This window comes from Camellia sinensis, chromosome 12 (genome assembly GCF_055761805.1).
Source record: "Camellia sinensis isolate YWXY chromosome 12, ASM5576180v1, whole genome shotgun sequence".
Lineage (NCBI taxonomy): Eukaryota > Viridiplantae > Streptophyta > Magnoliopsida > Ericales > Theaceae > Camellia > Camellia sinensis.
In genome coordinates, this window is record NC_138972.1 from 51,551,196 (window position 1) to 51,577,544 (window position 26,349).

Genomic DNA, 26,349 nt, shown 5'->3' on the forward strand with positions numbered 1-26,349 from the left:
CCACGATTCTCTGCCCTTTCATCTGCTTATCTGAAAGACCACCATTTTTTTCTTTTTTTGGGTGCCTTGTGTTGCTCTCTTTTTGCTCTTATTGATAAATCAAAGAGATACAAGGATAGAGGGGTTTGTGATGGATAATTACAAATTCAGATTATCAAATATAATATGTTAGTTAATGCCTAGTTTTACAAGCTCAAGGACTGGGAAACCATAGACAAAAACATCAATTATGCACCAAAAAAAAAGACCCACTCAAATCATCATATCACCTACAATTGCAAATTCTACCACAACAATCTGAAAAAAGGAGAACCCCAACTACTCCCACCAAAGAAAGTCATTTAACCCACTCTTTCCATAGTCCATACCATTGACTACAAGTGTTTTATACTACCTCACATTCTCCATCAATCTAGCATGTAAATTTTGTCATTTAACACTAAATTTTGTAAATGTGCGTACTGGCTAAATTCCTTCCCAAAACACTAAAAATTATAAACTGCAGAGGAGCAAAACTGGTCACTTCATTAAGCAAAAGGATTCTTTTTATAGAGATATACAAAGGGGATTTTCATGGATTTTGATGTAGAGCTGCATATGTTGCAAAACATCTGTTGTGTAATTGCAGTTTACATTCCTAAAACAATATAGCTGAATCTACTTGTTTGCTAAATCTTTGAAGGATGCATAACTATGATCAAGAGCAAGATGGATATGGTGTGGTGTCAGATATAGGGATTTGAATGAAAACGGTAATCATACTTTTATTTGTATAAATGCATATGTTTATGTGCACATATATTATTATGTGTTTTCCTATTTCCAAGGTCAACTAGAAAGGGTAAGGACATTCATACCAGGTGTTTGAAGAAGTGTTGTGTTGCTAGTCTAGAGGTACAAAAACTTTTGAGATTCTCCAGAGATCCAAGTTCTAGACTCTTTAGTTGAGGGAACAAGATGGTTTTTTTTTTGGCTTCTGCATCTGCTTTTTCTTCCCTTTCTCTGAAAATATCTCTTCCACCATTGGACAGTATTGTACAGAGAGTTCTGTTAAATTCTGCAATTGTGGGAGCATATTGGACAGAATCACATTCACCAGTTTGTCACATCCCTCGATCCTCACCTCTCTTAGTCGACAAAAGGACCCTGTTGGGAGTAATTTCTTGTCCCACACATCTGTTATGTTTGGCACCCAACCAATGGCCAACACCCCAATTCAGGGCATGCAATCTGCAATATTCATTACATAATTGTTAAATGACCCTCCTGAAACATTTATTCCCAGGCCAACATTATCCAATAACATTTACTGCAACACAACAAAAGTAGGAATCACAAAATATTCAAATAAGATGCAATCTAAAAATCTAAGAAACACTCTTCATTCGAATTATCTGTTACAACATTAAATATATAAACACACAAACTACACAGAATGAAGCCAGGGAAACATTGCCTTCATTCTATGCAATTCCACTATGGTTGTACACTTGCCATGGCGAATAACAAAGTAGCCAGAGAACATATTGAAACTCGAAATAGTCCTATGCAATTGAATCAAAAAAGGACCCTTCTTGGATGATTAAAAAATATTTTTTCTTAAAGAGTTGGGACCTAGCCATTCCAGTGTCATTGGCTATCAACTCCTCTGAAGAACCAGTGATTAAGGGTGTCAACTTCGAAGAAGAATGGAGATCAACTTGTCCATGCTAACTCTACGAATCAAATAATGAAATAATAATGCAAAAAGAAAAATGTTAAATTAGCTGCATTTTTATTCAAATTTCCTTACTGGCAGCGACATACTTGTAAATTAATTATTATAGTAAGTCATATCATTTTGTATAATAATTCTATACAATTTTTCTAGGGAAAATTACGAAAACAAACTCTAGGGTTTGACCTTTGTAACAAAATAAACTCTGAGATTTTAATTTTATTAATTTAAATCTTATTCTTTTGATTTATTTTCAATCTGAAACATCTTTTTTATTTTTGTTAAGTAAAATCGATGTAAAAGGTATTTTAGGCATTAAATTTAACGCAAAAAGTATTTTAGACATTTTCCGTCCACATGTATTGAGTTTACGATAGCTTTAAATAGTGCATGCAAATCATATATATATATTATTAAAAGTAATGTTTTTCCCATGTTTAAGTGGCACATTATAAGTACTTATTTTTTTCTTAAAAGGCCACATCGGTATGTATTTTACCTATTTTAAATTATACTAATTTTACCTATTTTATATGAACTCTTTTTGACAAATATTTCTTTTCCATATATTTTTCATGATAAATTGAGATAATCCACAAATCCAATACCAATTTTGCGTTTCACATTTTTCTTCTTAATTGTTTCAAGGGTATTAGAATTTTTTTTAATACTAAATTGCATTTTTTTTTTCATATTTTCTCACTCATTATTCTATACCCAATACCAATTCTATATTATTTTATAGGAAAATGTTTGGTAGCTCAAATTTTTGTGGCTCAAATGGCTCAAATTTGTCAAAACGACGTCGTTTTACAATCATTTACACTCAAAACAACGTTGTTTTGAGCCATTTGAGCCACAAAATTTTAAGCTACCTAGCATTGTTGTATTCTATATTATAGATTTGTCGTTTAAATTTTATTGTGATTCTATATATGAAATTATACTTCATTTCCTACATTATTTTATATAATCACAACTCACAGGAGGAAAAACTTGCACAACAATGGTACTCTTGAGAAACCTCTAAAATTTGGATTTACTGCTTGAGTTACTTTTTCAATTGTTGAACAGTAAGTTCTTTTATGTTTTGACATCATATATTACAAATGATTAATCACTTCATATGTATCTATCGTTTGGATGTTTTCATTATTTTTTCTTTTTAGATTTAGATATTGTTATTCTTTCTTGGTTAATCGTTGTTGAATTTTTTTTATATAGTTGATATTGTAATTTAATTAAGTAAATACACAAAAGAAGCTCTTACTCCAAGTCCTCCCAAGCTATTGTCTTGGCAGAGGCATATTATCAGCACCTGAAATGTTTTTCCCACGTAGGGTGAGCCAAAGCCCAGTAAAAATAATCCAACGCAGTATATGAATTTTAACAAAGTTATAAGGTGAATGCATGTGCAATGCTCGTGCCAAAACATTTTTATATCTCTTTCCAAAACTATGCAATGCCATAATAATATCATAAATCACTTCCTTTGGAATAAAAAGATAGGGCAGCCAATCACACTCTAGGAATTTCAAAACAATACAACCTTTTTCGAAAATTTCGTCCGGAGGAAACCGTAAATCGAGACCTATTTAAACGTAGGCTTTTTTATGAAAATTTCGTCTGCGGGATCGGGATCCATGTATACACACAGTTTTTAAGACTTTCACCACGGATACTCGAGCCAACTCATTTCAACATTATACTACATGTTTTCCAAATTCACCCATTTTTCTCAAAACGATAAGCATTTCGAATGTATAAGCGTGAGATAATGCTCAATGCAAATGAATGAAAAAATAGTTTCAATTCTCCTAATTCACATGTAATTTCTACAACACTCATAACTATCCTCCACCAATAGCCCAAAACATATATTTTTAAATAGATAAACAATTATTAATAGAGATAAACTCTCCAAATTTTCAAGATGTGAGTTATAATGCATATCTAACTCCACCATCCTCATCAACAGCAATCCAATTTCACAATTTCAATATCAATCTCAGAATTTATATAAAATCAACATTTGAGACATTTAGGAAAAAATCTCTTTCCTTTCCAAAATCAATCCCAAAGATCAAAATCAACTATATATTCCCAACTCAACATTAATTTCCATATCAAAATCATTTTCAATGATCCATTTGAAAAACCCCACTTTTGATTTTTACCCAAAACCCTAAATTGTTCAAAATCTCAATATTGTTTAGAAACTATGTTACACGGACTCGGGTGCGAGTATCGGGTGCAGATGCGTATCTGGGGGTTGAACACTTCAAAATTAAAAATTAAGGATACGTGGATATGGATCCAAATGTGGATACGGGTACGGGGATACGTTAAATAGTTATTTTAAAAATATATTTATTATATAAAAATGAGTTAAACAGTTATTATTTAAATATATTTATTATATGAAGATGAGTTAAAAAAAGTTGACCCAATAATTTTTTTATAAATAGAATCAAACATATGGATAAGTCATATAATAACCCATGTTATTGTTGAATAGAGTTTATAAATAAGCCCAAATATTTTATTTATTTATTTGGATCCAACCCATTAAGGTTTATTATGATACAAACCAGCCAATAGGTGTATATTTTTTCTTTATTTTTTTGGGTCCAGCCCATTATAGTTTATAATATTAATTATTATGATACAAATCAGTGTCCAAACTTTCTATTTATTTATTTGGGTCCAGCCCATTAAGATTTATAATATTAACTAGCCAATAGCCCAAGCCTTTTATTTATTTATTTGCTCCAGCCCATTAGGTCCAGCCACTAGGGTTTGATACAAACAAAAGCAGCAGCAGCAGCAGTAGCAGCAGCTTTGACACGATGGGTCTGTCTCACACGCACAGCAACGACACGATGGGTCTATCTCCTCTTCGCTTCTCTCTCACACGCACAACAACACATGGGTCTGTTTCTCTTCTCTTTTCTTACACACGCACAGCACGATCGAAAGAGATATCGAAGGAGAGAAGGAGATCGTGATAGAGAGAGAGAGAGAAGGAGATCGAGACAAAGAAGAAGATCAAAAGACACGATCAAGATCTTGAACCCATACATCAATGTAAGTATCTCAATCTTCTTCTTCCTTTTTGATTAGCTGTGTTTGAGAGAGAAGAGGCGAATTCGACACAGATCCCACACCCGCACCCATGTCGTGTCATGTCGACACGGGTACTTCGCCCCAAAGTGCCAAGTCCATATAACATAGTTTAGAAATAACAAATAACTAAGTTAAAACTCATAAAAAGAGTGGAGATATCCGTACCTCAAGCTTAGAAAATGATTGAAGGAGGGATGGAAACTCAAAGATGCCGAAAATTAACTTTTCTCTGATTAGAATGAAGCCCTCGTCAAGCTCTACCTTTTTAACAAAGGGACACGGGTGAAAAGATTGACGGATCTATATGTATTCAAAGGAAATAAATGAGTTTTAGAGAGAGAGAGAGAGAGAGAGAGAGAAATTAGGGTATTTAAATGTTTAGAGAGAGAGAGAGATGGAAAAGTGACTCAGAAAAGTGACTTTACGAACTGATATATGCGCAACTCGCTCGAGTGCAAGATGTGTCGCTTGAGCGACCAGACACAATAAGTTTCACCACTCGAGCGTAAGAAGCTTCGTTCATGCGCAGAATACAAACTCCCAGTAGTTTTAAAGACAGAAGACTATTGCTCGAGCGAAGAATATGCACTCCTAGTATGTTTGTTAACCTGCAAAAGTACTGAAGGTTCACAAAGACCGCTCAAGCGCAAGAAGAACCAAGACATGAACAACTATATAAGACAATGAAACCCGAATCCGAAACATACAATGGGTCAGGGTCTAAACCAAAAATGCTATACCCTCCTCCCTTCAGGAATTTCGTCCCCAAAATTTAAACCAAACATTAAAACCAAGTTTAAACCAATTACACAATGATAGTCTTTCTAATTCATCACCATGACCCATCCACCAGTCATCCTTTCTCATCAACATGATAAACGAGTTTTCAATACTGAATATACAATTCACATTTCCAAGACATATTCAATGTTTATATTTCATTAACATAACAAAGTTTTCAATACATGTTCAAACATCAATAAATAGGTCCGGATACTTCTCACGGACTTCTGCTTCATGCTTCTAAGTGGCCTCCTCAACCCTGTGGTGTCACCACAACACATTCACCACAACACATTCACCAAAGGAATCGTCTTGCCTCGCAAGACTTGGTCTCAAGTATCCAAGACTCTAACGGGTCTCTCCTCATACGAGGCATCCTCATCCACCTCTAACTTAGTCCAATCTAACACGTGTGAAGGATCCGGCTCATATACAGATATGAAACACGTCATGAACCCCGGAAAGCTGTGGCGGCAAGGCCAAACGATAAACTACCTCCTCAATCCGCTCGAAGATCTCAAATGGCCCAATAAACCTAGGAGACAACTTCTCGCTCTTTCCAAATCTCATCAAACCCCATCTAAGTGATATCTTCAAAAAGACGTGATCTCTCACCTCAAAGGATAATGGTCTTCTCCTACAGTCGGCATAGCTCTTGAACGACTCTGAGCCATAACCAACCTTTTACGGATAAGTGCAACCTTCTCCGTCGTTTCCCGGACAAAGTTTAGACCCAACATTGGTGCATCCACCACCTCGGCCCAACACACAGGGGACCTACACGGTCGTCCATACAAGGCCTCAAATGGTGCCATGTCAATACTCGACTAGAAACTATTGTTATAGGCCAACTTAGCTACGGGCAAATACCTCTTCCACGACCCCTTAAAGTCAAGGATACAATCTCGAAGCATATCCTTAAGGATCTGAATAGTTCACTCTGACTGCCCGTCAGTCTAAGGATGATAGGCAGTACTAAAAGTCAACCTAGTGCCCAAGGCATTCTGTAGGCTCTGCCACAACCAAGGTGTAAAACGCAGATCTCTATTCGAAACAATAGTCACAGGGACCCCATGAAGTCAAACTATTTCCCTAATGTAAAGGTCAGCTAGATAATCTACCGAGTCATTTTTACGCATAGGTACAAAGTGTGCTGACTTGGCCAATTGGTCAATCACCACCCAAATGGCGTCATTACCCCCATTGAGTCCTCGGAAGACCCACAACAAAATCCATTGTGACATGTTCCCACTTCCACTTGGCTATACACAATGGTTGCAGCAAACCCGCTGGCCTCCGATGCTCGACCTTCACTTGTTGGCAAGTAAGGTACTTCGATACAAACACAGCTATGTCTTTCTTTATCTCCTTCCACCAAAATTGACGACTAAGGTCGTGATACATCTTTGTGCCTTCCGGATGCACCGCAAGCATGAATGGTGACACTCTCGAAGTACTTCCTCTTGGCAAGACTCCGACACAAAACGACAGTCAAGGTATCTAACACTCGAGTCGGAATATACGTTCAAGCCGTTCTCTACCTTTCCACTAGAGATCTTCTCCTAGAATGTTTCTATCTCAAGGTCACCCCTCTACGCTTCTATAACTCAGCTCACAAGTGTAGGTCGTGCAACTACCGAAAACAAAGCTGCCGACTCAATGGACTTGCCAAGACGCAAGTCAAACTCACCAATAGCACCCAACATCTCCCATTCTCGGATGGCAATACAAACTACACTGTGATGGATTTCCTACTCAAGGCATCAGCCACTACATTAGCCTTTCTCGTATGACAGTGCAACTCAAAATCATAGCCTTCCATAAACTCCGTCCACCTCCTCTGCCTCAAATTCAAATCTTTCTGTGAAAACAAATACTTCAGACTCTTGTGATCAGAAAACACCTCAAACTTCTCACCATAAAGGTAATGCCTCCAAATCTTCAAGGCAAAGATCACAGCTGCTAGTTCTAAATCATGGGTAGGATGGTTCCTTTCATGTGTTTTTAACTGACATGAGCCATGAGCTACTACATTTCCCTATTGCATCAAAACGCAACCCAAACCTACCCGTGATGCATCACAATACACAGAATAGTCCAAACCCCTCTCTAGAATAATTAACACTGGAGTAGTGGTAACTCTAACCTTAAGCTCTTGGAATGACTTCTCACAAATCTCACTCCACACAAATTTCATTCCCTTCCTCGTCGGTCTAGTCAACGATGAGGCTAACCTAGACAAATCCTTCATAAACCGACGATAATACCCGGCCAACCCCAATAAACTACAGATCTCAAAAGTATTCTGAGGTTGTTCCCAATCTTGTACTGCTTCTATCTTGGATGAATCTGTAGTTACCCCTTCCTCGGATACCACATGGCCTAAGAACTTCACTTCTCTCAACCAAAATTCACACTTCCTAAACTTAGCATACAGTTTATAGGCTCTAAGCAACTCAACCATCACTCGCAAGTGTTCCACATGCTCCTCCTCAAAGGGTGAGTAAATCAAGATCTCATCAACAAAGACAACTACAAAGTGGTCTAATAATTCACGGAAGATTCGTTCATTAAATCCATAAACATGGCCGGTTCGTTGGTTAACCCAAAAGGCATCATTAGGAACTCGTAATGGCCATACCGCGTACGGAATGTCGTCTTCTAAATATCCTCCTCCTTCACCCTCAATTGGTAATAACCCGATCTCAGGTCTATCTTAGAAAAGCAACAAAACCCCTTCAACTGATCAAATAAATCATCTATACGAGGCATTAGGTACTTGTTCTTAACAGTCACCCAGTTCAATTTTCGATAATCTATACAAAGTCACAACGTTCCATCTTTCTTCTTGGCAAAGAGAGTCGGTGCTCCTCAAGGCGATGTACTAGGGCCGATAAAACCCTTATCTAATAATTCTTATAGTTGAATCTTCAACTCACTCAATTCGGTTGGTGCAAATCTATACGGTGCCATAGAAATTGGTGTTGTGTCACGTACTAAATCAATAGAGAATTCAATCTCACGGTGAGGTGGCAAACTAGTAAGATCCTCAGGAAAAACATCTGGGTATTCACAAACTACCCTTGGAAATTCAACTCAAACTTCATCACACTCTCTACTCAAGAAGTTTGCCAGAAGACAACTAAGTTCACTTTGATCTCGCAGATTACATACTGGCAATGAAGCTCTATTGGCTCTGTCCCCCATGAAGTAAAAATAATCGCTACTCAAGGTGTGTACAGTAACTCTCTGACGATAACAATCTATGACAGCCCGATACATTGACCACCGGATCATACCCAATATAGTATCAAAACTTGACATGCCAATCAACACAAATGCAAAAGAAAGTCAGCGACCGACAACCTCTATCTCACAACCCCGACACCCTTGTTCCAATACAATCTTACTACTGACAGGTGATTCTACACTAAGTGGAGATGCTAGTCGAGCCAATTCTAACCCCAATGCCAATGCAAATGCAGACGAGATGAATGAATGGGATGCACCCATATCAATTAACACATTGACAACAGAATTACACAACAAGAAGTTACCTCGTACGACCGAAGGCACTGGCACTAAGTCTGGCATGGTAACAACATACACACGCCCTATAGGTCTCTACTCCACCTGTTCACCCTTGGAGCATAGGTCTGATACGCTGATTGGGCCGAAAATGTCCCCTGATTAGCCCTCGAGGCGTGTACTGAATGGGTAGGCTAATGACTCTGTGCCTGCCTCAAACCAGACGCACCAGGTGTGCCACTCAACTGAGGGCAAAACCTTTTCATCTGCCCTGACTGTCCACACTGATAAGGCGCCTCCCTATTCCTTGACTCTGGCTCTGAGAACGAGTTGTAGATGGTGTAGGTTGTTGCCCTCCTCCTCTCTGTGGGCAAGTTAGAGACCTGTGACCCAACTGGCCACAATTGTAACAAGAGAAACCTCCAAGATTACCTCTCCCTAAACCTAAACTCGGCACAGGAATGGTGGACCTGGACTGTGCTTCTTGGGATTGCTATAGAGTGGTGCCCTTCTACCTCTTACTGTCCCGACTCTTCCCATGAACCTCCTGACTCCTCCTGGAGCCCCTCATCTGTTCCTCCTCTACTTGAACTATGGTGTCAAGATGAGCCGTTGCCTCCACAAGCCTTTCGTAGTCCCTAATCATCGACCCAACTATCTTGAAAAAAAGCCCGGTCCTCAACCTCTTCTCAAACTCTAGACAATGACATTTCTCAGTCGCTACAAGTTCTGGTGCAAATCTAAAGAAGCTAGTGAAAGCTTCCTCAAACTCGACTACTGGCAAACTAAGCTGCTTGAGCTTCAGAAACTGATCTCTCAACTTCTCCCTAGCAGTGGGAGGCAAGAACTTGTCCTGAAAGGCAGTGACAAAGGCCTCCCAAGTCACCCCAATGCACCAACGCACATATTTCCACCATTGACCCACATCCCCCTTCAGTTGAAAGGATGTCAAGGTCACTCTCAGCCTGTTGTCCTCGATACCAAGCATCTTGAACGTCTTGACCATCTGTTCTAGCCACTCATCCTCCTTTAGTGGCTTATTCAGATCACCCAAAAACTCTTCCGGATTTGACAGAAGAACTCCCTCTTCAAGAAAGATGGCCCCACTTCAGCAACTTGGGCCTGGACTTGATTCTCAACCCTGAGAATGTCCATGGATTCCCGCAAAGCTCCTGCCATTTCACGGGCCAAAGCACCAATGGCCTGTTAACCAACTAGTTCGGCCACACTGGCCTAACCAACCCCTTCTTCTTGCGCCGGAATATCATCCGGTAAACACACCTCATGCTTTCTAGGCCTGCCATGCCTACCACCACCACATCCACGTCCTAACATCCTAATAAAGGTAACAAAAGAGATTAGCACATCTACAAATGTGCTGAAGCTAACTCACTCGTGTCCTAATACGATGAACAACCCTAAAACTCATAAAAAGAGTAGAGATATCCCTACCTCAAGCTTAGAAGATGATTAGAGGAGGGATGGAAACTGAAAGATACCGAAAATCAACTTTGCTTCGATTAGAACGAAGCCCTGGTCAAGCTCTACCTTTTTAACAAAGGGACACGAGTGAAGAGATCAACGGATCTATGTGTATGCAAGGGAAATATATAAGTTTTAGAGAGAGAGAGAGAGAGTAAGAGAAATTGGGATTTTGAAATGTTTAGAGAGGGAGAGAGAGAGAGGTGAAAAAGTGACTTAGAAAAGTGACTTTACGAACTGATATACACGTAGCTCACTCGAGTGCAAGATGTGTCACTCGAGCGACCATACACAATAAGTTTCACCCCTTGAGCGCAAGAAGCTTCGCTCGAGGGAAGAATACAAACTACCAGTGATTCTACAGACAGGAGATCGTCGCTTGAGCACAGAAAGCGTCGCTCGGGCGAAGAATACACACTCCCAATATTTTTGCAGACCTGCAAAAGTACTAAAGTTCACAAAGACCGTGCAAGATCAATAAGTGCCGCTCGAGCATAGGAACAAAATTCTGGGCATTAACAATTTGAAAAATAAGCTACCAACCTGTTCCAAACGTAACCTACACGTCCCAAAAGCCAAACTCAAAGCAAGATAAGGGGAACCAAGACATGAACAATTGTATAAGATAATGAAACCCAGATCCGAAACATACAATAGGTCGGGTCTAAACCAGAAATGCTATATTTTATAACACACATTGTACCATCAAATATCTTTTAAAAAAATAATAATAGCATGTGCATTACACAGATCAACTGCTAGTAGTACTATAAAGCAAACAAAATCCAAAACAACGGTAATTTACAACTGATGAAGGAGCAAATTGGTGTCTACATTTAATGTTGTTACTAGCGGGTGGTACACGCAATGCGTGTGTAATTCAAATAACTAATAATAAAAATAAATAATAAAGAATGTAATATCATAATATATATGTTACTTAAGTGATAAATATGTTCTCAATAAAACCCAATGTCTTGGGTTCAAAACTTGCTTACGCTATGTATAATAATTTTTTTATTTTAGGATATATAAAGTTGCCACATGGCATGAAGAGAAGAAGATTTCACTAAACCAACTTAGGCATTCACTTAATAATAGTATAGATAGATATCGGCCCACACCAAAAGGCAAAAATATTTCCAGTTGTAAACTTACGCTTGTTTTGGCAAGTGGGTCAAAAGTCATTTTTTGGTTTTTCGCCTATTTTGGGTCACATCACATCTCTAATTTTTTTACATATTTTTTGAAGAAAAAAAAACTTAAAAAAAAGCCCAAAAAATCAGTTTTTAACCAACTTCCTAAAACAAGCTTTATAATAGAGTCCAAGTCAATGTTCCAAAAATTATAATGTTGAAAATAATTTTAGGTAATTCATATATATATATATATATATATATATATTAATAGAATAAAGAAAGGCACATATTATGTGCCGCTCACGTGATAAGGGCTTTTTGTTTATCAAACTGGAACTCTTGGTTTCGAGTCTCATTCTCCACTCTAGATCAATTGTAACTTTGGCCCAATTGAACTCATTTTCCTTTATTTGGATTTGGTTTCAATTCATATATATATATATATACAAAGTCCAAACTCAAACTCAAAAAACTAAATTAGATTTGGAATTCTAATCTTAATATTATTTTCTCAAGTGCTTTATTTATTTATTTACTTATTTTTGTTTAAAAGCATTAGGAGATTAGTACCTGATGGTTGAACAAGGTTTGTGTTTCGGAACTTCTAGTCCTGCAAAAAGTTTCGAGGTTCTGTAAATTGTCAATTCTCACAGTCCTTAGTTGAGGGAATACGATGGCATCATCATTTCTTTTCTTTTGTTGGACTATTGCTTTCTCTTTTGAATTCTCTGAGAGTTTTCTCAGATTCTGTAGCCTTGGGAGTATATTGGATTGAACAGCATTCAACAATTTCTCAAAACAGTTGACTTTCCGTTCGGAGGGAAATTGCGTGCCTCAAATCTCAGTTATGTTAGGCACTCCAGAAATAAGCAACTCCTCCAAGGCTGGGAAAGCGACCTATACAAGGCATTTCCTTCGTGAAAACAATGGTCTACTTAAGTCAACATTCTTCAACCACAAACCTTATGCAATGAATATTCAAAAAAAAGTTTTGAGTGGCATACAAGATGTAATAATTTTTATATTTTTATGCAAAAATATATATACACATTTATAAATATTTATTGGGAAAATTACATTTTACCCCCTCATCTATTGTACTTGAACTGAAAGTTTTAACACTTAACCCCCCCCCCTCCCCAATCTATTTTATTTTATTTTTTTCAATTTGGACCATCATGACGAAAATATTTTTTCAATTGTATCTACCACTCAATATCACTCTACCCCTGCAATTAAAAAATTGTTTAATTTTTAAGCTAAAGTGCAATTTTTTTGTTTTTTTTGTTTTTTTTTCCAATACTTTAGTAAGAAAATTTAAATTTTTAGATGCACCAAAAATTTAAATATTTGTGAAATCTTTTTTAAAAATTTACTAAAGATGAAAAAAAAATGGTATGTTTTTGTATTTTTTGTCTTTTCATAAATATTTATTTTTTAGATGCATCCAGAATAGATGTACCTAAAAATAAAAAAGTTTTAACTAAAACTAAAAAAATTTCATTAAAGAAAAAAAAATATGAAAAATAAAAAATAAAAAATAAAAATAACAATAAAAAAAACTCAAAAATAGCTTTTAAAAACTAAACCAAACAGATAATGTCAATTTAGGCATTCCATTTGATACGTCATGTATACGTCACGTGTCAAATTTTAATATGTTTAAGAGACATATCCTTAACAAAATATTTACATTTATATAAATTTATAACTCGAAGTGAAAAATGTATTATTTTTTAGGGTATGGTTTCCCTCCAGTCAGTGATCGGATTGAAGGGTATTGTTAGGCCCATAGAGACCCACCAAGGGTCCCGTTTCGATAATCCGAACCGTTCAATATGTAGAACTCGTTCAGTACTATACGCCTATAAAAAATCACGTTGATCAGATATCAATAGCTACGTGATCAAATCAGATTTCTGTCAACCGTTTATTTTTTCACCTTCCATTTTTTTAATACAAAACTGGTTTGATCACGTAGTTATCGATATCCGATCAACGTGATCTTTTATAAATATATAGTACTCGAGGAGTTCTACACAGTGAATGGTTTAAATTATCGAAATGTGACCCGTGGTGGGCCCCCACAAGCCCAACACTACCCTCTAGTCTGATCACGGATTGGAGGGAAGCCATACCCTATTTTTTAGTTGAAGGGGTCAAGTGAGATTGGGTGATAGTTTAAGAGTAAAATGTAATTTATCCTATTGATGAAATGGTATTTTTATCATAAAAGTCCAAATTGAAAAAAATTAGTAGATGAGGAGAGTTAGGTGTTACAAATTTTAATTGAGGCGAGTAAACTGATATAGTTGAGATGGATAAAATGTAAATTTTTTTTTTGGGGTCAATTGATAAGAGTAATTATAAATATGAGAGATATATATATCATCAATCAGACTACTAAAATGTAATTTATCTATATTTGTTTGGGTTTTGTTTAATTGTTGTGTGAGCGTGACTTTAATATGTCATATCCATGTCTATGGTTCTGAATATACCGTATTAATTATTTGAAAAAAAAAAATCACACATGAAGTTTATCTCATATTTAGTAATGCTAATCAGAGTTTTCATATAGAAATTTAGATCTTTTTATTGTATAATCACATTTTATGACAGTATTAACTCTCTTTTTTCTCCCTAGATTTTAATTTTCACATTTTTTTTAAATTTATTTACAGCAAATCTTATTAGAATGAAGAAAGTATGTCAATGTGGAACAATCAAAGTTTTGCAAAGAGTAACTGAGATGCTTCCATGGATTCAGAACCTTGTCCTCATAATAAGAATAGAATGATTACTTTTTCTTATAGAAAAAATTAAGAAAGAACGAAAGAAAGAGAGAGAAGACATTAAGAAAAGAAGACATGTGCACATACCTTGTGGGAGAAAAGAGATAGGAAGGTAGCATTGTGGTCTTCTTTTCTTAATGTCTTCTCTCTCTTTCTTGTGGGGAAAAATGGATTACTGCTCTTGAGTTGTGGTAGACTCTTCAATTGAGGGAACTCAATATCGTAAGTCCCTCTGCAAAAACCAATGAGCATTGGTAGACTCTTCAAAGTCATGGATTCTAACGCTGGAAACTCCATCTTGCTTGTCACTGTCAGATAAATTTTCAGAACATAAAACCTTAGAGTTTGGATAATGTATCATGTGTATTAGCAAGAAAACAAAACAAAAGCGTACCTGATTCCATCGTAATGGTTAAACGGAAGCATGATTGTCAATACCACCTTTTGTATTGCCTATGTTATTGCCTTCCAATCCTTTCCTTATTAGTGCCTTTAGTTTCTCCTTGAGAGGATATCGAAGAAGTTGGCAGTTCTTTTCTTATCAGGCAGGATTAGGGACCATAACAACTTAAAGTTAAAATAGGTTTTCAAAAAACAAAACCGTGTGGCAGTTTCTATGAAAACCAACTTAACCAATTTTGTTTTAATTTCTATTTCTGCCCCTCATAGAAATAGAAATTACTCAACTAGTATCTACACATTAGGTCCATGACACATATACCCTTAAGCCTATTAACTAAATTGAATCACTTAAATTGTAGGCTTCTTATAAATGATAACCCCACATTTAAATATGTGGTCCCATTGAGACATTATCTAACAATCTCCCACTGGACCACATATGTAACCTGACAAATGTGCTTAACTTTAGTGAGCTCAGAAATTTGTTATCATGACCTGAGGGTATCCAAACAATCTTGTCCATTAACTATATTGATATAGGATCAAAGCGTTCTTCGTTACATTAATCGTAACTCGACCCACCGATGGTCACGTATACCAATACAGCTAAACGACATAGATCAATCATGGATGTGTAGCATGGAAATTACATGTAATGTGATCCATACATGCCTATTTCCAACTGATCCTACTTAACTTTATTGAGATCAATACTTCACAATACGTAACAGAGCGTAATAAACTGAATACTTCATTTCTGCAGAAATTAATCTAATTACATAGATAAAACTCAAGGCTGACATAAAGCAGTAATATAAATACAAACTCCCACTAAACCAGAATGTTCTCAAATAGAACAACACCCATCTGAGCAGTGTGCTCATGAAAGACCTTGGGTGGTAGTCCCTTCGTAAGTGGATCCGCTATCATGGAGTTTGTTCCAATGTGCTCTATGGAAATCTGTCCACTCTGCACTCTTTCTTTTACAACTAGGATCTTGATATCAATATGCTTTGATTTTGTCGAGCTCCTGTTGTTATTGGAATATAAAACTGCAGACTTATTGTCACAATATAACTTAAGTGGTCTTGCAGTGCCTTCCAAAATACGCAACCCAGTGACAAAATTCCGCAACCATATCCCTTGGTTTGATGCCTCATAACATGCTACAAATTCTGCAGCCATGGTGGATGAAGCTATGAGCGTCTGCTTTGCAGACCTCCAAGAAATTGCTCCGCCAGCTAACAGATAAATATAGCCTGATGTGGATTTCCTACTGTCTTGGCATCCAGCAAAATCGGAGTCGGAATATCCAATGACCTCTAACTTATCCGATCTCCTATATGTGAGCATATATTCCTTTGTTCTCTGTAAATATCGCATAACACGCTTGACTGCTTTCCAATGATCCATGCTAGGATTACTTAAATATCTGCCTAACATGCCAACTATAAACGCAATATCCGGACGCGTACATACTTGAGCATACATTAGACTCCCTACAGCCGAGGCATAAGGAATCTTCTGCATTTCTTGAATTTCAAGACTGTTCTTCGGACATTGGCTGAGACTAAACTTGTCTCCCTTAGCAACCGGGGTTTCACCTGATTTACAATTTTGCATGCCAAATCTATTGAGTACTTTTTCGATATAGCTCCTTTGTGATAATCCCAGAATACCCCGAGAACGATCTCGGAGTATTTCGATTCCAAATACAAAGGAAGCATCACCAAGATCTTTCATTTCAAAATTCTTAGATAGAAATCTCTTGGTGTCATGCAATAAGTTTATATCGTTTGTGGCAAGCAATATGTCGTCAACATATAAAACCAAAAATATGTGTTTACTCCCACTGAACTTGTGATACACACATTCATCAACAACATTAGTTTCAAAACCATACGAAGTGAGAACTTGATGAAATTTGAAGTACCACTGACGAGAAGCTTGTTTGAGTCCATAGATGGATTTAGTCAATTTGCAAACCATATTCTTTGGGTCTCCTGACACAAAGTTTTCTGGCTGCCCCATATAAATTGTTTCTTTAATGTCACCATTAAGAAAAGCTGTTTTGACATCCATCTGATGCAACTCAAGATCAAAATATGCAACAAGCGCCATAATTGTCCTAAAAGAATCTTTCGAAGAAACTGGAGAGAAAGTTTCTTTAAAGTCAATTCCTTCTTTTTGAGTAAAGCCTTTGGCTACAAGACGTGCCTTATACCTCTCCACATTACCATTTGAATCCCTTTTGGTTATAAATATCCATTTACAACCTACGGGCTTCGCACCAACTGGTAATGAGACAAGTTCCCAAACTTTATTGTCTTGCATAGACTTATATTCTTCATTCATGGCTTCTATCCACTTATGAGAGTTGGAACTTTCCATGGCTTGACGAAAGTTGATTGGATCATCTTTCGACATTCCATTTTCTACCTCATGTTCCTGGAGATATACTAGATAATCATCCGAAATCGCAAATCTCCTTTCTCTTGTGGATCGCCTTAGTGGCACAGGTTCTTGAGGTTGAGGTTGTAGAGTTTGTTCCTCAGGAGCAATTACCTCATCTTGAATGAGGGGTTGAACTATATTGTCTTGAACAACATTGTCTGGTTGAGGATCCAAAGCTACTTCTCGAGCAATGACAGGTATAGGAACCTGTAATTGGTCAAAAATAGTAATAGGAAGTGGGATTACTCCTGCTTCCTCCTCAAAGACAATGTCTCTAACTGAATTTCTCCCCCCAAACTCAACATCCTCAAAAAATGTTGCAATTCTCATCTCAAATATTGACCTATTTGTGGGATCATAAAACTTGTAACCCCGTGATCGTTCGGCATAGCCAATAAAGTAGCTGCTAACAGTTTTAGAGTCCAATTTTGTTTTATGAGGTTTATAAGGCCTCGCCTCAGCAGGACACCTCCACACATGCAAGTGTTTTAGATTAGGCTTTCGCCCAACCCAAAGCTCATAAGGTGGTTTTGCAGCTGCTTTAGTTGGCACCCGATTTAAGATATAAGTTGTTGTCTTTAGAGCCTCACCCCAGAGGGACTTTAGTAAAGTAGAACGACTGATCATACTTCTTACCATATCCTTAAGAGTCTGGTTTCGTCTCTCAGATACACCATTCATGCTAGGTGATCCTGGTATGGTGTATTGTGGGACGATTCCACATTCCTCCAGGTATTTTGCAAACGGTCCTGGACGTTGTTCACCTGATCCATCATATCTGCCATAGTATTCACCACCACGGTCAGACCTGACACTTTTTATCCGTTTGTTGAGTTGTAACTCAACTTCGGCCTTAAATTTTTTGAATACGTCCAAAGACTGTGATTTCTCATGGATAAGAAATAGATACCCATATCTGGAATAGTCGTCTATGAATGTGATAAAATATTGTTGACCATTCCAAGACGCCATAGGGAATGGCCCACAGATGTCCGTATGAATTAATTCTAAGACATCTGTAGTCCTATGGGCACCATATTTCTTCATTTTGGTCTGTTTTCCCTTGATACACTCAATATAGACATCAAATTCTGAAAAATCAAGAGAGTCCAAAATTCCATCAGACACAAGGCGCTCAACTCTAGATTTAGAGATATGACCTAGGCGTTTGTGCCATAATGAGGCTGAATTTTCCTTAGTTAATTTACGCTTTGTACCTCGTGATTCCACGTGCAAGGTTTCATTATAAGATGCAATAATTTCTAGCAAATATAGATTATCAAACACATTAAGTAAATCAGTACCAACAACATTTGAATTAATAGACATACTAAACTTCATATTTCCAAAAAAACAACAATATCCCAATTTGTCCAATACAGAAACAGAAATTAAATTTTGTCTAAAGGACGGTACAACAAAAGTGTCTATTAAATCCAAATAATAACCAGTTTTCAGCAATAATCTAAAGTGCCCTATTGCCTGCACTTCTATTGACTTGCCATCACCCACAAAGATGTATCTTTCAGCATTAGTTGGCTTGCGGTAGTTCAGGCAACCCTGCATAGAAACACATATGTGAGTAGTAGCGCCAGAATCTACCCACCAAGTGTTTCTTGGTACAGAAGCTAAATTTATTTCAGAACAAACCAAAACATAAAATGTACCTTTCTTTACACGCCAGGCGACGTATTTGGCACAATCCTTCTTTCTGTGTCTGGGCTTGCCACAAAAGAAACAAGCATCCTGCACTTTCTGTTTCTTTGGTTCCGGACCCTTAGGAGCAGCAACTTCCTTTCCTTATGCTTTCTTTTGCCCGTATGCTTGGAGGTGCTTGCCAAATGAGCACTTTCAGTCCTTTCTTGCTTCAATCTCTCTTCCTCTTACACACAAAATGAAATGAGCTCATTGAGAGTCCATTTCTCCTTCTGGCAGTTATAACTGACCTTAAATTGGTTAAATTGTGCAGGAAGAGAGATGAGAACTAGATGCACGAGCAAATCATCAGATAGGTCGAGCTTTAGTGCCTTAAGTTTTGAAGCAAGATGAGACATCTCCATGATGTACTCGCGAACATTACCCTTGCCTTTTATACTTCATTGAAATCAAGCTTGCTAAAAGCGTACTTGTTTCAGCCTTATCATTTTTAGCAAAACGCTTTTGAATTTCTGAAAGAAATTCACTGGCAATGGTAACATCCTCTGTTATTGCACCCCGAAAGACTTCTGGAATCCCACGCTTCATGATCATAAGACTTAGCCTGTTAGAACGATCCCACTTTTCAAAGTACACAATTTCCTCAGGAGTACTTTGTTCAGTGAGATCATTCGGTTTTGGCATTCTTAATGCCAAGTCTATGTCCATGCAGCTGAGAACAATCAATATGTTCTCTTTCCAGTCCTTAAAGTTTGTTCCATTTAATATTGGAACATTGTTCATGTTGACAGAGATTGAAGTAGTCGACATTAAAGCTGAATAGAAAATAAAATAAAATGAATAAACAATTATGCTCACATTAAGTAACCAAACAGATAATCTCTAAATAAATTAATTTAATGACAACATCTCAAGATACCTAGCACAACATTAATACCAAGCCTTTGGGTAGTGATATTAACTGTAAGTGGTATTCTTGTTGTAATGATCAAACATTGACAATAAGTTATGTCAAATAACAAATCTATCTTTTGATGGAGTTATTATTCACATTAGGTTTCCTTGACTATTGGCACATGTTTATCACCACAAATGTGTGTGTAATTCTGCCAAGTATTAATCATGTCTTTGGACCGATAAATACCCGCATGATGTACACATACATGAACATCAAAACATTCCATATAAACAATCTAATCAAGAGAGATCACTTTTGTGACATCTTGTTTTAATTGACTTATATTTAGAATGTCAGAAAATTAAATTTCAACTGTAGATGTTGTATGAAATGACTTTAAATTTAAAGATTTTTTAATGCGTTACCCCGTATATATGATATAATTTGCAGCAATCCCAATTATATACATATATATATATATATAATTGATGGTTCCAAAAATACATTTTTTTTTTTTATAAACCACAAATCACATGCATCAAGTGAATAGAAAACTCCAAATCAATTCGTTATAAGAAAATAATAACATAATGGTACTCTGATTCAAACACCCAGGAAAACAACACATGCATGAATAGATTAGAAAATGCCAAAAAACCAAACCTTTTATACAGTCACAAATTACATGCAAGAATTGATTACAAAATGCCAAAGACCAAACCAACACATGCATGAATAGATTAGAAAATGCCAAAAAACCAAGCCTTTTATAGTATATGTTAACATAAAACTGCTCTGTTTCAAACGCCCAAAGAACGCAGACGGAAGTGGGTTTTTTTTTTAAACCAATGTTCACAATCAAACCAATCAAACCGCATGATATATATATATATATATATATATGCACTTATCTGCCCACTGCCCATCTCAATTAGTTTACATTTCCAGAAAACAGATTACTATTTTCAAAAAAAAAAAAAAACAGAAAATACAGAATTTGCAGCAGTAAGAAAATTCAAAATCTGATTCCATGAAACTAATGAGGATGAATAATAGCATATCAATTTTGATAATACACATGATATAACCGCTCTGATACCAATTGTCAGATAAATTTTCAGAACATAAAACCTTAGAGTTTGGATAATGTATCATGTGTATTAGCAAGAAAACAAAACAAAAGCGTACCTGATTCCATCGTAATGGTTAAACGGAAGCATGATTGTCAATACCACCTTTTGTATTGCCTATGTTATTGCCTTCCAATCCTTTCCTTATTAGTGCCTTTAGTTTCTCCTTGAGAGGATATCAAAGAAGTTGGCAGTTCTGTTCTTATCAAGCATGATTAGGGACCATAACAACTTAAAGTTAAAATAGGTTTTCAAAAATCAAAACCGTGTGGCAGTTTCTATGAAAACCAATTTAACCAATTTTGTTTTAATTTCTATTTCTGCCCCTCATAGAAATAGAAATTACTCAACTAGTATCTGCACATTAGGTCCATGACACATATACCCTTAAGCCTATTAACTAAATTGAATCACTTAAATTGTAGGCTTCTTATAAATGATAACACCACATTTAAATATGTGGTCCCATTGAGACATTATCTAACAGTCACTTCATCTTCTCCTTTTTCCTTCCAAATAACTTCTTTCATTCTATCACAATCAGATATTGCAAGATGTTTCAGTTTTTCAAAAGAGCCGGTTGGAAGTTGGCAGTGACATATCTTTCTTAAATTGGCTAGATCACTTAGGACTAATTTTTCCAGGATAGGAAAAATGGGAGGAATAGCATTAGGTGTACACAGGACCCATTCCATTGTATTGACAAGACATTCTGGTGTAGCACAATTACGAATTACTAGTTCCTTCAAGTGTTGGAGTCCTTCAACTCCCGCTCGAAATAACTCTTGCACTGCATCCTCTGAACCCATGCCCCTTAACTCTAGAGTTGCACTACTTCTTAACAACCAATGGATCCCACCGCATTCTAACGGGATAGTATACATGTCATTGAGACTCAAAAGCTTTCGGAACCTTTTTATGGATTCTTTGGCAAAAGTGGTGTCGGAATCATTACCTATAAAAATTGCGTACTTTGTCAATTTGCTAAACAATGGGATTCTTGGCAAGCACACGACATCTTTTATGGTAATCTCTAAAGTATTCAAATTGGACAAGGATTCAAACTCTCTCAAGCTCACATTTTCTCCTCCTTCCTTGTCTTCTCGTTCCCAAATGATTCTGCTGTTGGGTATACCTCCTTATTGGAGTGTGGGGCCCAATTGGTTTGTGAAAGAATTTTAATTTAACTTGGTTTAGGTATAATATATTTTTTTTATATTATATTTGAGGAGACCCAATCCAATTTGGAAACAACTAAGGTTTGATTATAAACCCTAGATTCACAATATAATTTTTGGTGTATTATTTTCCCCAAGAGAAAAGGGACATACGGCTGCCTCCTTATTTATTTTTCCGAAGGCAGCAACTGGTGATCGTTAATTTGGTTTTTCCCGAAGTTGAGTAAAGCTACAGCAACATTGATGTACTTGGGTCCATTCATTCTTGGGTGTATATTCAAATTGGTGATTGTTTTGTTACTTTGGTGAAGCTGATTTGGGTTATTATTTTGGATCTTCTACAGCTTTGATTCAGAAGATTTTGGTTCTTCTATTTGGTGAGGTCTTTCCTTTTTGTTTATTGGTGATTATTTGGAATTCACCTAAGGGTGGTTTTGTGAGACCATTAGTGTCTCGTTTGTAATCGTTTGAAACTTATTTGGTTGATAGTGGAATCGGATTTCGATCCCGTGGACGTACCTCACATTGAGGGAACCACGTAAAAATACTTGTGTTGCCTTTGATTTAATTTTTCCGCATTAGTTTTTATTCCCATTGATTGATTTACTTGTAGGGAATCACATCGATTTTTCCTAACATCTGCAACCACCCATGTACAACTCTTGTAATTGGACTAGGGTTGATATGACACCAGGTGCTATTCTTTCAAGTTTATAACATCCTGTCAGATCTAACAACTTTAAATTAACCAGTCCTCCTATTTCCTTAGGTAATTCCTCGATGTTGGATTCACGAAAACTGAGGATTTCCAGATTCAATAGCTTTCCAATTACAGATATATTATCGAACTTCTGACAGTGATCAAGATGCAATGTCAACAGGTTGCTCAAGAATTGCAGTGATGATGGCAGTAACGAAATGTCTTTCGTGATTGTCAAGTCCAAAACTTTGAGTTCTCCCATGCCCTCAAAAAAATTGCATGGTATTTTTAGTGAACGATTCCAACATTGTATTAGTAAAAACTCAAGTTTTGTGCATTTCAATCCACCTGGAAACTCTACAATTTCATTTGATATCACGGAAATGGAAGTGTTAAGCTCATATGTCGGCTTCTTTGGCCACTCTCTCGATTTGGCACCATGGATTATCATAAAACCATGCTTATCTTTAGCCGCAATTGATATGGCGACACCGCGCACTACATCGTGCATTTTTATTAGCCACTCGCTATCACCATCCAACAATAAATAACAACTTCTAAGTTGATCAACTAAGACATTCACTCGATCTCTTACTTCATCCACTTTGTCGATGCCTTCAAACCACCGCAATCCGATTCCGTATCTAACCAAATTTTCAATAGGAATATTAGAGTCTTCTGGAAACAAGCAGCAGCGCAGAAACAGCTTCTTGGCTCTCTCATCTTTTAGAAAATTGTAACTAAAACATAGAGCTTGATACACTTTTGCAGGCACTTCTGACGACAAACTTTCTGAACAAGGGGTTCTTAGTTGTTGAAGCGCATTATTCCAGTGATGTTGCTTGTGTTCGTTTGTAAGAGCCCTTCCGATAGTTACGAGGGCAAGTGGTAAACCTCCGCATTCATTTACAATCTGTTTTGCAAGTGGTAGCAGATCACGGTCGTCAGCACAATCGCCTACCTTCTCTCTAAAGAGATGCCATGGTTCGTCACCCACTAGGACTTGAAGTTGGATATACCTTTTATTTTGTATTCCTTTCCATAGATTTCCATTTCGTGAAGTGAAAAGGATCTTACAACTCTTGTTGTTGCCTCCTTCCGAAGGAAATCCCAACTCCTCTAGATCAAATTCTTCCCAAATGTCATCTAATATGACTAGAATTTTCTCATCGTTCTGTAGAAGTCTCTGACGTAGCCGACTTGATCGTACTATTGGGTTCTCCAAGTCAAGTTGTAAACCCAACATTTCTGCAATACAACTTTGAACCTGTTTTAAGTTTGGCTCTTGGCTGACAACTGCCATTGCAACTAAGAGTTTCTCTTCTTCCACTCGTTTGGCAACGTGTTTGACCATTGTTGTCTTGCCCACTCCCCCCATCCCGCATAGCCCAACCAGGTTGATCTCGTCATCCTTCAGAGCCTCGATGATTTGCTTCACAATCAAATTTCGAGACTCAAACCCCTTGAATCCTGATTGGATGGATGGTGGTGGTGGACCGTGGGACAACTGAGTGTACCTGATGCCCTCAGTATGAAGACGGACAAGATCTTGAGTCATTTTCGTGGCTTTTCTACTCAGTGAGTAACGGGGCCAACACCACCCTTTCAAACATCCCTTCTCAACTTGGGCCTTGGATTCAATAGATGTCTCTGCCTCTGCAATTTTGTTATTTGCAGTAATGAGCCATGCCTCAGCGAGAGGTTCAACGATTCTCACATTATTGTGTGCTTCATCCACCCCTAGCTGAACCCCTTCTATGGTCGCTTTTAGGACATCATGTTGAGTTTGAAGATTTTGAATGTTTCTGTTGAAGCAAAACAGATAACCAAATTGACGTCCAATTGGATCAACCAAGTTTCCTCCGATTCTCCCCAAAATAGCATAACCAACTGCCTCAGCCGTTTAAACTTGTTCTTCCGCTGATGCTGTTTTGGTTAAAGTGAAAAAAAAAAAAAAAATCAACAAACAAATACAAGACGAAGGATGGGTCCAATAAATATCCACAAACCAAAGCATAGTTTGGGACACTTAAAAATATAAATGAATAAAAAATCCACTAAAACAGCAAGAGGTTGACTATGTGCAGGACAAAAATCCACTAAAACAGCAAGAGCATGATTTTATGTGTAGGACAAAGTCAGATTTGACCAGAAGTGTAGAGGTTGACTATCACGATTTCATGTATAGGGATTAAATTAAAATTTGGTGCAAAGCATAGGTGCAAAATGTAATTTACCCCAAAATTTTTAATTACGTTAATTTGGTCCTGAAACATGGATGAAGACTATGAAACATAACATTGCAATATTAAGTGACGAAATTGACAAAATTAAAATTTTATGGACCAAAATGACCCAAACCGTATAGTTTAGAGATTGTTGAAATTTATAGTTATTCCAATTTAGATGATTATTTAGAATTGGATCAATTTGGCTAAAATTGAAAACTTAAAGAACAAAATTGACAACATTAAAATTTAAAGAAATAAAATGACATGAAATGCATATTATAAGGACCATAAATGTATTTTATCCAAACAAAAAACCTAGTTTTGTGTATATTTGTTTGGTTAAGTTTTCCGGATCTATTTTTGAATACTTTTTAAAAACTAATTTGTTGAAAAAGAAAATTAAAAATGCATCATTTCATATGATTTTCTTTTTTTTCTTTTCTTTTTTTTTTGTAGAACAAAATTAATTTTAAAAAATTCAAAAATAATTTCTGTGGTGTTTAGTTTTGTTAAACTAGCGTATAATTGTAAAGAAATTTCAAAAAATAAATTTTTTAAATTCAATGAAACAAAGTTGTTTTTGGTTTCATTTTCAAAATCAGTTTTCTGATTTTTTTTTGAATAGAAATTAGTTTGATTAAAATAAATGCAAAAAGGATTTTTTTTAATTTATTATAATTATTTTTTCTACTAAAAAGGGTAAAAACATATGAAAATGATGAGTATTATTTATTTTTATTTTTTTAAATAAATTAGTTATTATTATTTGTTTTTACAAAATCACATTTAAGAGACTTATGTCCTATTTAATCATATTAAAATTCATGTAGCCTATCCAGTCGACCATTGTCACAAATTATATAAATGGTAATAAGTAAATGGTAACAAGTAAATATGAATATTCTTACTTAAACTAAACCTAATCTCCATAAAACCAGGATGAGGGGTCACTGCAGTGGTGCCCCTGCTGTGCCGTTCAAAACGACAAAACGGCACCGTCTTTTTTTTTTTTTTTTTTTTTTACATCAACTTCTTATTTCTTTACTCAAAAAAAAAAAAAAAAAAAAAAACCTAAATTTTAAAAATTAAACCCTAAATCTTAAAAAAAAATTAAGAATTAAAATAAAAAA

The 26,349-nt window shown here is 36.4% G+C and overlaps 1 protein-coding gene and 1 long non-coding RNA gene across 2 annotated transcripts; both read right to left on the reverse strand.

Annotated features, from left to right (window-relative positions):
- Window positions 1–527: 527 nt before the first annotated feature.
- LOC145804494 (uncharacterized) lies at window positions 528–12,672 on the reverse strand. Its single transcript, XR_014346299.1, has 2 exons — window positions 12,346–12,672; window positions 528–1,230 (listed from the first exon to the last, which is right to left on the reverse strand). It is a non-coding gene; the product is annotated as an uncharacterized LOC145804494 (long non-coding RNA).
- Window positions 12,673–22,920: 10,248 nt separating this feature from the next.
- Window positions 22,921–24,546, reverse strand: LOC114306494 (disease resistance protein At4g27190-like). The gene has a single exon (XM_082896867.1). The coding sequence runs from the start codon at window positions 24,544–24,546 to the stop codon at window positions 22,921–22,923; it is 1,626 nt and encodes a 541-aa protein (XP_082752993.1).
- Window positions 24,547–26,349: the final 1,803 nt, after the last annotated feature.